The sequence below is a fragment of the Buceros rhinoceros genome, unplaced genomic scaffold, assembly GCF_000710305.1.
Source record: "Buceros rhinoceros silvestris isolate BGI_N320 unplaced genomic scaffold, ASM71030v1 scaffold7288, whole genome shotgun sequence".
Classification (NCBI taxonomy): Eukaryota; Metazoa; Chordata; class Aves; order Bucerotiformes; family Bucerotidae; genus Buceros; species Buceros rhinoceros.
In genome coordinates, this window is record NW_010426282.1 from 102,661 (window position 1) to 119,314 (window position 16,654).

General features: G+C 41.7%; 1 protein-coding gene across 1 annotated transcript in view; it reads right to left on the reverse strand.

Annotated features, from left to right (window-relative positions):
• Positions 1-727: 727 nt before the first annotated feature.
• The window catches only part of BCAT1 (branched chain amino-acid transaminase 1, cytosolic), a gene marked incomplete at its 5' end in the record, with an annotated part of 20,115 nt that continues 4,188 nt past the window's right edge, over positions 728-16,654 (reverse strand). The window contains 5 exons of the mRNA XM_010141444.1: positions 728-1,059; positions 5,749-5,823; positions 8,363-8,503; positions 9,590-9,675; positions 15,380-15,522. Of these exons, the coding sequence (XP_010139746.1) occupies positions 1,018-1,059; positions 5,749-5,823; positions 8,363-8,503; positions 9,590-9,675; positions 15,380-15,522 (487 nt within the window). The remainder of the gene's footprint in view (positions 1,060-5,748; positions 5,824-8,362; positions 8,504-9,589; positions 9,676-15,379; positions 15,523-16,654) is intronic.

Here is a 16,654-nt window from a genome sequence, read left to right on the forward strand (position 1 = left end):
AATCAGAATGAAATCTCTTTCCTTCTTGTGCTAGATATTTTCTGTTGACAACATAGCTTGTTCCTTAAAAGGAAGGTTCTATTAAAGCATCGCGAGTAGTGCAGGGAACAAGAAAAGCATTTTGCTGATCTAAATTACGTGACTGGATGTTGAAAGAAATTCCTCAATCCAAAGGTTTGGTTGCTGTGAAGACTGGTTCAACTCTCACAGCCACAGCTGTCTAATCTTATTTTCTAAACATTCACTGGGAAGGCAAGGCTGCATCTGCAGCGCCCATCTCTGTGCTAGGCCAGACAAAGGGGAATTCTTGTCTCAGCAGGGCCTGAGCCAGCCCTGTAAATCACGTATGGAAGGATGTATTCAGCTATTAGCGAGGTATGCGCTGCTCAAGCAGCCGCTGCCGATCCCCTTGGAGGGAAAGGCAACAGGCCAGCAAGGAGCATATTGCAGGCTGGATTGACTCGGAGAACTTTGGCCTAAAGGACAGAGCTGTTATTTGACAGAGGACGCACGAGGTGATCTAGAGGGCTATGCCAACTCATGAATCTCCCACACAAGCAGAGCATGAAAGCAAAAAGCGTATGGCTTAACTTAATTGTTTCCTGAACACAGAGCAAAAGACAGAATAATGTCAACAGACACCTGTGGCCAGCTAACCAGCAACGTCTTTGTGTTGTCTGACAATGTGCTCTGCTGGTGATGGCAGTTAAAACAAACCAAACTGAAGAGCAGTTGAAGAGCATTTTACAAGTTTTCAGAGAGTGCATAAGACACAAGGAGGCACTAAGTAAACCATTAGGAAAGTTCTATTGCTAACATTTAGCACCTCTACCAAGAAGACAGGCTCCTACCAACAGGTTTACAGTAGAAATCAAAATGATTGTGTTCACATTCACCAGATTGTGGAAACAACCATCCTGGGGAGCAAACTGATACAGAAACTATGCTACACACAGGCAGCTACAGAAGTTGTCTTTATTCATGTCTGTTCTGTGTGGAGGGTCTCAGCTCGCACCTTCATGACACCAGCACTGCCCAATCGCTGTCTTCTCTTCCATACTGAAATGAAGAAAAATGGAGTCTAAGAATAAAAGTTAAAAGTGACAGCGTACAATTACTGTAACTTCTTAGGTCTGTCTCAGAAAGATTCATATCCACCACTCTGACAGCAGTTTACATTATTTCTTATCCCTTTACTTCTGTCTTTGATTTGAGTAAAGCCTAAAGGCAGCTTGAGGCTTTATCCAACTTCCAATAAGCAGTCCAGGAAGCAGCAACACTGATACTCACCAGAGATGACATGGATTAGTCCTGCCTCACTAGAACTTTCCATCAGTTTAATACAGTTATTCCTCACCCTGAGGTGAGTTCACTAATTCATTCATAAGTATGCCACTGATCAACCTCCAACAAACACACACATTTGTTTTTATTTCTTCTTATTTTCAAGGTGGGTTTTTATTACAGCATTCTGATTGAATGTGAAATAAAACCCATCACAAATACTACAGAGGACAGTTACAGAGAATTGTAACCCAAATAAAACAAGTTGTCTTTCCATATGCAAACCAACAGGACCACCAGGCAGAAATGAAGGCAACCTACCACATGGAGCTGTATCCCTTCCAGGGGTACAGGGATACAGTCCCAAGGCAGCACTTTGGTTTTGTAAACTGGCTCCATGTTCTAAAGCTCTTTGTCACCAGTCCTGCAATTAATGCTCCAGAGAGCCTCAAAAATACACATAGGGCTCTAGTTCATAAGCAAAGCAGAGGTGGACGGACTAGTGGCAGATCTAAGTTGGGAGTCCCTTCACTCATAGTAGCCTGTTCAGGGAGCTTGAAAACACTCCTAACCAAGGAATAAGGGCTGGGTTTAGACTGTAGGCTGAAAAGATCACTTGATGATAACTTCTCCAGAGAGGATAAAAGGAAGTTCCTCCAATCTAGGTTCTACGTCATCGAGAAAGGAGATAAAGACACACTAAGGCAGGGAAAAGGCAACAGCTCCAAATCAGGATGAGCCAGAAAAACACAATTCTAAATCCACAAAGGAATGATGCTCAGTGCGCTTGTGTTTTACTCTTTACTCTAGCAGGCAAAGCCTGTAAATGACCTCCACGTGTTTCACATCTATTTTTTCTTATCATTCCTAATTTTGCTGGTCCTGTTCTGCAGTCTGCAATGTGGTTGAGTAAACACTGGCATGATGCTATCCAGGACCTTGAATGAATTACTTGTTCAAAGAATTTCCAGCTTACGTTCCTGGATGTCGTTGTGGTTGCCTTAGGAACTCCAACCAAGGAAAAGTAGATGTATCATCAGTTTAACCCCAAGGCACTGGATTATCCTCATATGAGGCAATTTTGTTGAGGGTGGGGAAAAGGGAGAAAATGATATCTTTGACCTTCATATCACTGCTTCTTAGAGAAAAGGTGGCACCACTACACCCCCCAAATCAGAAAGCAGGCAAAGGCGAGGGGATTATTTGTAAATTTTGTTGGCTTAGGTAGTAGTGTCATCTAATGTTCTGATGGTGACCTCAGAAATTGCAAGAGCTGGTCTTAGATGCCATTTGACAAATGTCCCTAAACGCCAAGTCCTGCACTTGGGTCACAACAACCCCCTGCAACGCTACGGACCTGGGGCAGAGAAGCTGGAAAGCTGTACAGCAGAAAAGGAGCTGGGGGTGCTGGTCAACAACCAGCTGAATATGAGCCAGCAGTGTGCTCATGTGGCCAAGAATGCCAACAGCATCCTGGCTTATATAAGAAATAGTGTGGCCAGCAGGAGGAGGGAAGTGATTGTTCCCCCGTACTCAGCACTGGTGAGGCCTCACCTCGAATACTGTGTTCAGTTTTGGGGCCCTTACAACAAGAAGGACATTGAAGTGCTGGAGACTGTCTAAAGAAGGGCAATGAAGGGTCTAGAGAACAACCTTGTGAGGAGCAGCTGAGGGAACAGGGCTTGATTAGCCTTGAGAAAAAGGAGACTCAGGGGAGACCTTATCGCTGCTCTGTACAACTACCTGAAATGAGGTAGCAGCAAGGTAGGGGTCTGTCTGTTCTACCAAGTAACAAGCAATAGGACAAGAAGAAACAGCCTCAAGTTGCACCACGGGAGGTTTAGGCTTCATATTAGGAAAATTTTCTTCACCAAAAAGGTTGTCAAGCATTGGAACAAGCGGCCTGGGAAGTGGTTGAGTCACCATCCCTGGAGGTATTTAGAAGACATGTAGACGTGGTGCTTAGGGGCATGGTTTAGTGGTGGACTTGGCAGTGCTAGGATTATGGTTGGACTTGATGATCTTAATGGTCTTTTCCAACCTAAGAGATTGCATGACTATGGTTTGAAAGTGCTTCCAGGATTAGAAGAGGAAAGGAGATATTACACCACAATCAAGATGTTTTCATATCAGAAATAAAAGCAGAATCAGCTTCCTCTTCTGATTCTATCAAAGACTTTGTGACACCAGGCTAGCCAATCCCATCTCTCTTCCCCTCACCCTCCCAGATCCTGCTTTGTAAAAAAATAACACATACATTCTCGTTCTCTGGTTATTTTCCACTGGCCTACCCGTTTACATTGTGCAACTTTGAGAAAGATCTGGGTTTTGACTAAATGTCTGTTCACTGTTGACTTGACTGCAGTGTTTCAATGTACACGGTGTAGTATAAACAACGTATCTTACCTTCAGTCTATCCCTTCCAAGCTGCATCCTGATCTACGCTTTAAAGGCTATAGCAAAAGCTTGTTTATTTTCAAAACATGGAATGCAAAACCATGAAAACATCTGACTGGTATTGCGAGAGAAAAGAATCTCATCCCTAAATCTTCTAACTCAAGTTGTTATAGAAGACAGCGTACTATGATTAATTCATTCATAAGCACACCATTACTATATACAATATAAATGATAGAATCTAAAATCTTTATCAGCCTTTATTAACCATGGTTTCCACTCAGTGATAGGAAGAAAAATGTATATTGTAGTGTTACTACTGTCCCTCTCAACTGGCGTGAGAAACGGAATCAGTTCTGCCCATGAGTTTCTGATTTGTCACTCTAGCTCTAGTTCCACCGAACAGCTGTTCAAAGAAATCCTGTTGAACACAGAAGACTTACAGAAGAACAATGAGCAGCATAAAAACAGGCTTGGAAACACCATAATGAAGATAATCTTAAAATGTTTAAAAAGCCTGTATTGTACACAAAAGAATTAGTATAAAGACTTTGGATATGGGGCCCTGCACCTCTTGGTCACAGGTTCAAATGCAGGACAGTGTTGGTATGGTAAAAAAGTAAATATTCTCAAATGTCTGTTGTCGAACATGAAATGTATACTTTGCCATCGTTCAGGCAACAGCACAGAGATCAAAGCTGTGTTTGGATGTCATTTCCACTGCATTTTATTCTTCAGAACTTGAACGTTTATTGGAATAACAGCCTCAGACTGTCCAAGTGATATGACAATAGCCCAATGATACTGCAAAGAGATCTTTTTCCTTTTTTCCTCCTGCGAGAATATATAAAAGATCTTTGTGAAAGATCCTGGAAACTTCTCGGACATTTTAAGAACATTAAATGTTCCATTTTGTGTGCTGCAGCATTGTTTTCTGTATGACTACCTGGGGCTCATTTGGATAGAAGCTCATGTCTCTACAGATAGAAAAGTGTAGAAATACAATCAGCAACAACTGACTGACTCTTGAAGGGGAAGCAGCTGTCATTCCCTTGAAAATCACGTTTCTGATAATGAAGTGTTCTAATTCTCCTGGCTTTTTTAAAGCAGAGGTGAACATACACATAATAGTCCAGCACTTTCCAGGAGTGATGGATTTACCCCAGGCCTGTAACTAATGAAGATAGAGTGTGTACATAGTTGAACAGCAAACAGGTCAGTATGGGAAGTTGGAAAGTAAAAAGGTCCAAGAAAGATAATGGACAGAAGCAATATGCACTTTTTCAGCCTCCTCTGAGCCTTGGTTGGGGTTGGAGTAGCAGGGGGATCAGGGAGGGCAGGGACGAAGCCTCAGGGAGCAGGGTGGATAAATTTTTCTTAATAATCCACTCACTATCTATTGGACAAGGGAGAAAGACAGATATTCCAGTGCTGTCCTCTGAAACAGAATTCTGGATTTCACAAGCCGTCCTAGAGAAGGCATTTGCTTGTCTCATGATGCAAACTGCTAAGGCAGAACTTACTCCCACACATAGGACCCAGCAAGGTGCTAGAACTGGCCTCAACTCTTTCTGATGCTGAGATGTTCCAAGGCTGCAATTAGAAGTAATCAGTGGAGACTCAAACTGATCGTGAACCTACTTATCATGGGATTTCAGGTGGGTCAACATATGACAGCAGACTATAAATCAGGAGTATTTTTTGTTTGGGTTCTCATCAGAAGAACCTGATTAGCCAATATTCATTTGTGATTGTCGTTATTAAGATGCTTCATAATGCTGCTACTTCTCTTAAAAAGGAATCTGTGACGGCAATACTGGATTTCACTGATATTACTGATAACAGTAATACCTGCATCTCTCATCTAGCTTCCAAGATGAACAGGGGAAAAGTACATCACTTTCCATCCATATTATACTTTCCGAAGGGGAAAAAAAAATGATAGACTAACCACACCAAACAAAAGAGCCTATATTATTATATAATGGTGCCTGTAGTACCACTGTTAAAAAGATTATTTTCTGATGTTTTATCATTTTATCCAGTTAAAGAAGAGGAAGCACTTACCTGGATATCACTCAGCTTATTCAGGAAACGGGTTGTTAACTGAGGTCCATTCTCCATCGTTGGAATGTGCAAATGCTGACACCGAATACAGGAGAGGGGGAAAGAGAGAGAGAGAGAGAGAATAACATGTCACAATAGCTTTATATACATATAAATACCTTATGGTTATCAAGAATTTTAATAAATATTTATGAAGCTCTCTAGCCCTCCTTGCAAGTAGGCAAGGACTGTTGTAATGTTTTTTAAAGCAGGGCACGCTCAAGCAGTGAAAATTTAAATAAGTTCACTGTCACACAATTTTTAGACAAAGGCTAATCTAAACCTTCCAAAAGTTCTGTCCAAAACAGAGGGTATATTGTACAGGCAAGAGTAGTAACACTATACACAGTATTTAATTTCAAAGTATATCATGTAGAAACACAAGAGATACACGACATAGACAGCGGGATCGAGTGTATCTTTGGCAAGGTTGTGGCTGACACCAAACTGAATGGTGTGGTTGACACAGCAGAGGGATGGGACGCCATCCAAAAGGACCTGGACAAGCTGAAGAAGTGGGCCCGTGTGAACCTCATGAGGTTCACAAGGCCAAGTGCAAGGTCCTGTACCTGGGTCAGGCCAATCCCCAGTTTCAATACAGACTGGGGGATGATGGGATTGACAGCAGCCCTGCTGAGAAGAACTTGCAGATATTGGTTGATGAAAAGCTTGACAATGTGCACTCGCAGCCCAGAAGGCCAACTGTATCCTGGGCTGCATCAAAAGAAGCATGGCCAGCAGGTCAAGGGAGATGCCTCTTCCCCCCTACTTCACTCTGGTGACACCCCACCTGGAATACTGTGTCCAGCTTTGGAGTGCTCAGTGCAAAAACGATGTGAACCTGCTGGAGCACATTCAGAGGAGAGCCACAAAAATTATCAGAGGGATGGAGCACCTCTCCTGCTATGAAGAAAGGCTGAGAGAGTTGGGCTTGTTCAGCCCAAAGAAGAGAATGCTCCAGAGAGACTGTGTTGCAACCTTCCAGTACTTAAAAGGGGCCTACATTAGAAACCGGGGGACACTCTTTCTAGCAAGGTCTGTTGCAACAAGACAAGGGAGAATGCTTTTAAGCTAAGAGAGGTGAGATTTAGAGTAGATATAAGGAAAAAATTTTTTACAATGAGGGTGGTTGAAACCCTGGAATGGATTGCCCAAAGAGGTGGTAGATATTCCATCCCTGGAAACATTCAAGGTCCTGCTGGATCAAGTTTTGAGCAACCCAAACTAGTTGAAGATGTCCCTGATCATTGCAGAAGGCTTGGACTAGATGACCCAAAGAAGAGAATGCTCCAGAGAGACTGTGTTGCAACCTTCCAGTACTTAAAAGGGGCCTACATTAGAAACCGGGGGACATCTTTACCAGTGAGTGTAGGGACAGGACAAGGGGTAATGGCTTTAACTGAAAGAGGGTAGATTCAGGTTAGATACTAGGAAGAAATTCTTTACTGTGGAGGTGGTGAGAACCAGGGGCAGGTCTAGCAAGGTCTGTTGCAACAAGACAAGGGAGAATGCTTTTAAGCTAAGAGAGGTGAGATTTAGAGTAGATATAAGGAAAAAATTTTTTACAATGAGGGTGGTGAAACACTGGAACAGGTTGCCCAGAGAGGTGGTAGATGTCCCACAACTAGAAACATTCACGGTCAGGTTTGGATGGGGCTCTGAGCAACCTGATCTGGTTGATGATGTCCCTGCTCACTGTAGGGTGGGTTGGACTTTAAAGACGATCTTCAAAGGTCCCTTCCAAACCAAAGCATTCTATGATTCTATGATTTATAGTACTTATCATCACTCAGCACCTTGATGCCTCTCCTGTTAACTTAGCATCTGATAATACCAATGCATTTATTTCATCTTATTTATTCAAGAAGTAGCCCCTAACAGACACTTACTGTACTTGTCATATTCAATGGAGCAAAGCCTATTTACATATGCAACTGCAATAACCCAGCCTTCTGGACCAGCTTTGCGCTGGCTAAATAGCATCAAGTCAGTTCAACAGTATGAATGCCTGTGGAACTCCACCTGTGCAGGAAAAGTCTCCCATATGGTGCACAGTAGGTGGAGGCAGCTGTGCACCCTCCTGAAACAGCTCTTCCAGAAGAGCTGGGTTCCCAGCAATGAAGGGTGAAGAGATGAATTTGCGAAGGAAAGAATGCAGTGCCTCAGACATTTAGGTTCCCTGAGAAAGGCTTTCCTCTCCTCACTTCTCCCAGGTGCCTCAACTTTGGACAAAATATTCAATAAAAGAAACGTGGGAGAATGTATTTTTCTGTATTTTCAAACACCCTGGGAGCTGTTTGAATAAAGTTTTTTCCTTTTCCCAGGACCTGAGATTTTATGATTTTAGCTATCACAACACCACAGAAGATGAGAGGGAAAGTTCTCTTCTGACAACATAGTAGTAAGTCACTTCGGAAACAACATGCTGACGCCGTTCATCTTTCCAGGAGCCTCTGGCAGTACTCCTTTCCTATCTCACTTGTTTTTTGCCTCAGTTGCAATTAATTATGAGAAACTTCTGAAGAAAGAAGGAAAAAAAAAAACCAACAAACAAACAGAAGAGACATTTTCTTACCTCGCCTTTATATAAAATTCTAGATATAGGACATACAACACAAGCTGTTCCGGCACCAAACATCTCCTTTACTCTGTTCTCTTCCAAGGCAGCTGTCAGGTCACTCATGGTGATGTATCGTTCAGACACTTTAAATTCTCCCTGCACAAGAAGAAGCAACCATAAAAATAGTAAAAAGTTTAAAAATTCTTGTTTTGCATGTGGAAACATCTCTAATAGAACTATTAGCTTAGTGGCAACCAGTTGAGTTTTGGCTGTGGTCTTGTGATCTTTTCAAACCAACCAGCATCACACAAGACAGACTCTAATCAAAAGAATTACCTTCAAGGAAGCCAGTGTCTTGTAAAGGAGAAGGGACCACGTGCACGCATATCTGCATAAGGGTGTACCAACACAAATGATGATGCGTAAGAGCTCCACGCAGGTCAACAAGTGACACACATGTGCCATGAAGTACATGCCTAGCTCTCTTAACTGCAAGTGAGATTTAAGTGATATAGCTGAGAACTGTATTTCAGGAAGTCTTTCAGCTACAGGTGGTTGAAAGCTGAGTGAATACCAGGGGGAAAATATCACACGTGCCTGTGTTATTCTTGTTACTCCTCCCTAAACAGAAGCCTGGCCAAAACAAGGAAACAGGACACTGGGCTTGGTGAGCCTTTGGCTGTACAGTATTCTTATCCAAGCTAAAATAAAACCTTTGTATACAGTACAGGTAGAGTGAACAGTTTGCTGCATTTCAAGATAGGAGGTAGTCCCAAGGGACCACGTCAATACTTGCATGGCTACACTACAGAACTGGAATCTGGAAGCAGACAGGTAACTTCAAGACTGTGGCTGGATTTTAGGCTGCATGCTAGTTAGTAGAAATAAGGGTGGAACCATGAGAACGAAGTGAAGAAATAGTGTGCTGATGACTGAAGCGTAGCCATGGTCATGCACGGTAATTGTTTCCTTGCTGGTACCAGTAGATTTAATGAGAATTTTCATGTTAAATACCACATGCAGCTCCTTTAACAAGCTTAGTATTGTTTTGTGTGACAGGTGTAGGTATTCTGATGATATTGCTTGGAATCTATGAATTAGCATGCCCTTAATTTCCGTTTATGTTAAGGGATTTGACCAGATGAGTTGAACTTCAAGATACTGAGCACCAGGAATGCTTATGTTCATTCATGTTATAACCTGATAGTTGAAACCCATTGCTGCCAAGGTCAAAACACTCACCCAGTCGCGTGCCAGATCCAAAATGCTTTGTCTTGTCACTCCCGGAAGAATGATGCCATCTAAAGGTGGGGTTGCCAGCTCATTTTCTGTCAAACAGAAAATAAATAGAAACGCCAAAAATGAAAATTAAAAAGAAGTCAAATGATATCAGAAACATTCCCTACCCAGTAAGATGCAACAGGTATCAGAGTTCTGTAAGACTACAAGATATACAAATTCAGACCCAGGAAGTTGTTGCTGAGTGTTTAGAACCTTTTGAGTGTGCTTCAGTGGGTGGGGAAGAAACTTACTTAATACATTAATAAATACACGGCTAAAGCCTAGTAGTAGATTTTATTCCTCAGTGCTTCAGTGATTCACTGTACAGCTACTAAGAACCACTGAATGTCTCATTCTTCAAATTCAGAAAAGAGAGGCCAAGGGAAAGCCACACCTAATAATCCCAGGGCAGATCATGACTTTCCCTGAACTGCTTTATTTAATTTAGGAATATGCAGTTCAGTACATCTACTTCATAGCATTAATATGAGATGTCCACCAGAAATTTTGAGGCCCATTTACTGAAAAAGCAAAGCAGTGGAAACATTGCCAAACGCGTCTTCAGAGAAGACTTCCTTAATGGTCTTTTGTCTTAGTCTAACTATCCTTTTTTTCCCCCCAATTTTCTCTTTACACAAAAAAAGAAGTCCTAATAAAATTCCAAAAGCACCAACAATTCAAACTGTTCGAGTAGTTTGCTTTGTTAGCTTGTTTCTTGTTAGTTTTGAAAAAGAGCATTAGATAAATGTTCATGTAACACAACTAATGAAATCATAGACAGGTGTCTACGGTAAATACTGAAATCACAACGCACGCGTTTGTCTGTTGTCCTTGTTCTTCCATCTGACCCTTGCAGCCAGAGCTAATCCTTTTCATTTTAAACTATCACTTTAATTTTAAATCACCACATAGCACACTCAGTGGTTTCTATTATCAGCCACAAATTTGCACCAGGAAGTGAAGGCATCCACAGTCTTTAAAAAGTAATACTTTTCATATTCTTTTCTAACCGCCTTCTTTTCCCAATTAGAATCCATTATCTTTCTTGATCTTACAAGGATACCATCCTGCTCATGAAAGCCACAAACCATTAAGGTTTTTGATTAATTTTTACATGAAAGAACAAGATATGTATCCTCACGTTATTACTATACCCCCTCTCCTTATCCGCAAAAGATCACTGAATCCAAGCCTGTTTGCACCAGTCTCAAAGGAGAAGCTGTCTTAAAAAGGTTTCTCCAAGTCCTGTGAAAACTTAAAGCTGGGTAGCAGTGAGAAACATGGTATTAAGCCCTGGGCTGAGAGAGTAGGTTGAGCGCAGCTACTTGATGGTTGTTTTCAAGAGTCAGTTAGATGATTGTGTGCACAAACACTGCCTGCCAGCCAGTGCGCACACAGATCCAGACTCACTACAGCACAGGCTCTAGCCCACCCCACAACACAGGGCTTTGGGAGCTGGGGTGGGATAAGGGAAATGGAGGATCAGTAAATGGAATTGTTCATTGAATCTGCTACCCACTTCTCATTCTCTCAGGAAATAGTTGTTACTTTTTTAATGGATCTATTTATTTGGACAAGAAGATTCTTCTGCCTAGGCTGCCACGTTCCTTTTATGAGGATACAAAAACACACAAGTAATAGATATAAACTGCCATGCCAAAATGTATGAAAAAGCTGTCCTAGAACAGGCTATTTATCCTGCTGTGGTTTGACTAACCAGCAGTGCCATTCTCTACCCTATTCCAGATTCCTAAGCACAGTGGTCTCTTCTTGCTTATATAGTCAGGAACAATAGCTTTCATTTTGGGGAGTCTGTCTGGCATGACTTCTAATCATGATGCATGTCTGGTTCTAATTATGGCACACCTATCAAAAGAAGAGGACTTAAAAACTTTCCATGAGCCACAAGGCTTACCTGATTCTGCATCCCAAAAATCTGATGTTCTGCGTTTGTGACCTAGTCATATACAAGTGCTCCCTTTTCCCTAAGAAAAAAGTTTCAAATACCGTGGACCTTAATACCAAAGATTGTGACTACATACCAGATAACGTCCTCTACTTGGTGATGTTGCCACAGATCTTGGCCAGGACCTGTTTAAGCTCCACAGCATATATTGATTGATTTGAGCTAGTCTGTGTAAGTGCCAGGTTAAACCAGGCGCCAAACAGCACTGAGCAGACAGGACATGGGAGTCTCAGAATGTTTCAAATAGCCTGCTCTGCAGAATTTTGTCAAGTATACATATGATGCCTACCAGCCTGGGGCCACCCAAGGAACATCTGCTCCCCTGGTATCCGGCAGAGATGATAACACTATACAGCATGGCACGCCAAAAAGCTCATCCTCTCTGTGAATTGATGCCAGTTCAGGCTCCATACGACTTCAGTTTGTCCATCTCCAAAAAAACAGACTGTGAGCTCACAGGCTCCACTTGCCTTCTGCATTATTTTGATGGGCTAGAATCCTTAAAATGTATAGTAGAGAAAAGGTGGGTAAAGGCATTTGAAAGAAAATGTCAGGGTTTCTTTTCAGTTGACTACTCTTATTGTTGTAGTAGGAGGACAATCACGCCAGTGCCCCATTATGCCAGGCACAGTGCAGGCATGTTGTAACACTGGAACTCCATCACAGAGTTTAAAGAGATTTTTAAAATGAAGTCTCACATGTTACATAGCTTCAATTTTCACACACCTGTATTTATGAACATGTCACAGATTAAGATTCCAAACATGGGATGCCTTCAGTACTAGTCACACTATAATGATGTTGAGAAATTCAACAAAATAAATTTTACCAAAATGGTAACAGATACCAAGTGAACTTCGGGGTCAAGGAGAACCCAGGAAACCCTGATTTCACTATTATTAACAGCCAGCTTCCTCTCCCAGTTTCTTCTGAACCTTTCTATTTCTTTCTGCTTTTTTCCCCCCGGGTTTTTCTTCTGTTCTCCCCTCATGCAGCAATTCTGTCTTTGCGACCCTGTCAATTCAATTTCCTCAGTTATGTTTCTCTCCTTTTCTTTGAGTGCCATCTCATTCATCTGCTGCTCCATGCTGTAGCTTTCTATTAGAGCAGAAGGTACAATCCTTATTTTGTTAGTAGTCTACCTGCACAGGATACTTCTGCAGGACAAGTAATCTTCCAGCTACGGAGCACTAAGCAAACCTGCCTGGTATTTTACCTGACTGTTCCAGAGAATCTTCAAACATTTATTTTTTAATTTATGTAAGCTGTTTTGAAGTGGGAACTATTAATCACCATTTTAATAACAGCACAAAAATATTAATGGCTGAATGCTATTCACAATGCCTTAACATTAAAGCAAGAAGTAGAACCAAGATGGGTCCAAATCATTCTGAACAAACCACATTTTTGGAAAGTGCACACAGATTTCATAGTTAGCAACCTTCAGGTTGGATATAAGTTTAAATTTTAAGGTTTTCCATAAAATCAAGCCTATATTGTAGGCAGAAGAACAGACATTATTAAAGTTTCAACGTTAACAGCTTTTGGGGACTGTTACGTGCTCTGAAGAGGCAGGTGGAAGGGTCCATAGGGCGACCAAATTTTTCACTTCGTGAACCTAGAACAAGACCAATACTTGATGAATAAAATATCACATTCCTGTATTTATGTAACAGCAGGGATGCCAATTAGGTCATACTATAAGCCTCAAGTCAGAGCAGCAGTGGGCTTACAAGAGCAGCACTGAGCATGTCATGTTATTTTACCAGAAGTTGAATGGTTTTCTCCCCTCCTCGACGTTACAAACAAAACTTTTTTCCATGCCTCTCCTGCCACGCAAGACAACATGTGGTGTTTAGTCACAATGTTGTAATTGAAAATACATAGCGAAGGTTTGCAGGAAAAGCCTACTCTCATTGGCAGTATAGATGTCCTTTAGTCTAGGCTTTACTGGGCCAGGTCTTTGGTTTGTTATAAACCAAGGAGAACAGTTCAGACTACTGAGCAGTGACCTCTGAAGATACAATGAACGGCATTTTCCTTTTGATGATGATCTGCAATTTCTGCCTCACTATTTTTATGTTATATACCTCTCTCAGCTGCAGAACAAAACATAACCACAGCCCAAGTGTCCTTTGTGAAGTGACAGAACACAACGGCAAACGCTTTTTAAATATCAATGTAACACCGTAGGCGGGTACGTGACGACACACATTGTCGGCAAGAGCGATTCTCAACCAAAAGAATCCTAAATTAACCAACACACTCGGAGACAGCAAAGTGCTCCAGTGATGCTAATGACGACGTCGTGTGAAATGGCAGGTTTGCCAGTATACGGTTAGCTTGGGTGGCACGAATCACAAGTTGTTTGCTACGGCCACCTCACAATAGTACTATTCAGTAGTGCACTGGTAACACAGTGATTGGCAGATCTCTGGAACAGTTCAGTACTGCAGCTGGATAATTCCAGCATATTCCTGGTTTAAGTACAATAAGAACATTGAATTCTAATTACGTCCCCCCTTCGGTGTCCTTTCCCTGGGCAGAATGAGCCAAAATCTATTTTCGTGACTCTCTAGTGAAGTTACACATGGAGTGAATTTGGCCATCTAGCTACACTGACAAATCCACTGCTGCTATAACAACAACAACAAATTTCTCATATTTATAGTTTCATTCACAAGATCTCAGATTCACTCAACCTCTTCTTACAAAAGTGGTAAAGGTTTTGCAGGGCAAATAATGAAACTGGAGACAGGAGCGAGGTAGCTGGATTTCTATTACCCTACACTATCCAAAGCACACTGCTGTCCCCACAGAACGTTGCCTCTGTACTGCAGGTGAGCACTGTCAGAAAAACGTCAATTTTCAAGGGCACTATGATGAAAACAGAGTCTGAACCCTGCATCTGCTTCATTTTTGCGGAGGGCCAGTACTCATGGAAGTCAGGAGGTGTCCTTTTATTTACTTTGGCTCAACCCTTTAAGGACTCAGAGTCACGTACTCTTCCAAACCTGATCTCAGGTGTGGCTGTCACTTCTCAAGCACTGAATACTTGCATGCCCAGTAGGCGTTTTTGAGATGCCTAAATACTCGGCTGATTGTTAACTAGATAGTTTTCTAATCAGCGTTTACACTACTCAGAGATGACTGCGGCTACAAACAAGTAAAAACGCCTTAAGGAATGATGGTATATCTTGAAACGATCATTTGAGCATTTGTGATGTGGAACACTGACTGACATGTTCCTCGCTCTCTGTCTCCACCAGACAGTGCTTCAAATTTTTCAAAGACAGAGACGAGTTCTTCCTCAGTTGAAATACGTTTGGCTGAAATACATTTGGCTATGCTTCAGGAACATTTGACTTGCCAGAACAATTCATGCCCAAAGCCACAGAGTTTGAAGAACTACATAGCCATAAGGTGTCTTTAGTATGTTTGCATTGTTTACGACCCAACACCTCCAAGTTCAAGCATGCTGCTGAAGTTTACACCAGACCTGTAGTGTGACCTTGTGTAGGGCTTGACTCTACCCTTCTAAGCACATGGACTGGCCCAACAGTTTAGTATGTTATCAGCGGGCAGAACTCGTGGCTGCTCCAGAATCTCCTCTTTCACAATGGTATAACTCACAGTCACCCACCAGTTTGCAGCAGAGGATTGACATTTCCTTTGTCAAATCACCTTCATTAAAAAGTTCATTATCTGCATTCTAATGATAATTCTGTGGATTACAATTCCAACTGTCCACTCTGCTGAAGTTTTCATGTTTTGTGTTACTATACCTCCATCTTCATTTATCCAGTAGAGAAATAGATTCATTGTTCCAACTTCAGTTATTTGGTGATCTTCTCCATAGAGCCACAAAACCTGCTGGCAGCCTAACTGCAGGGCTTCTTGCTGGGCGTAAATAGAAGAACCATAGTTCCTTCCAGAAACAAAAAGGAAGAGCAAATAGTTTTGAGTATCTGGTTGAGTACTTTCTCATTTCTGTGCAAAGTCGTGTGCACATCAACCTTATGAGCAAGTGCTACGCACAGGCACTGCTTGTCCCTGGAATTGTACTAGATCATTTGTATGTATGATCCCAAAAACTTTGAAGGGCTGAACAGCAACAACAGCTCAAACATGTCCATCCAAATTGTCTTTAAAATACTTCTTGTTCCATTTTCTGGACATTCTAATCATTGCAGTTAGACACCTTAGAAAAGCATTTATCTTTATTTAGCAGTTGGCTTCCTGGAGAGAAAGCAACGATTCCCATCCGGTTTTAAAAAATGTTTTTAAAAAAGGCAAACCAAAACCATCTACCTCATCTCATAGACGTCAGATGAACCTCTTGGAACACAAAAATCACCAGAGGTGAGTCATTTCTTTTCTAGTTAAAGATGGTCACAGAACTAGTAGCTTCAGGAGATGCAGATGGGCCTTGATGAATTCCACATCTTTGAAGAGCAACTTTTTTCCTAAAATGCTGCTTACAGACTGAATCTGACTGAATAAAATGTCTTTAATCTGTAGCTGCTTTGAGGGAGGAAAAAAACCTTCCGCTTCTCACGTTCAACAAGCATCAAGACCCAAAGTTGGCAGCTCTAAAGTGCTGACCACACTGGAGCAAAGTTCTCACCTCTAAGCACAAATTGAGCCAGTAGTGACTCCAGACTATTCCTTTTTTCACAGCTGATATATGAAGAATGCACAGCAAACAATTGATATATTCCTAAAACTAAGCAAAAACTCTTAACAAAAGACTAAAGGTGTCAGAACATCAAACTGAATCAAGGAAAGCTGTTTTCTTGCCCTTTGACTATTCTACCAGCTCAGCTGAGCAGCACTTGACAACTACCAACTTCCTGCTCAAAAAAGAAACTCCTAGATAGAGACAATAAGCTTTGTTTAAACCAAAAAACCAAGGATGTAAAAATTGAGTCATTTATTTAGCCACATCCAAGCTGCTTTCTTCAGTCAAGTCCTAGGCAGCTTCACTCTACAAGTCAAGTACTTGGACACTGATAACTATGTTTCTACCTAACTAACTAGTGTTTTGACCTGGTTCAGCA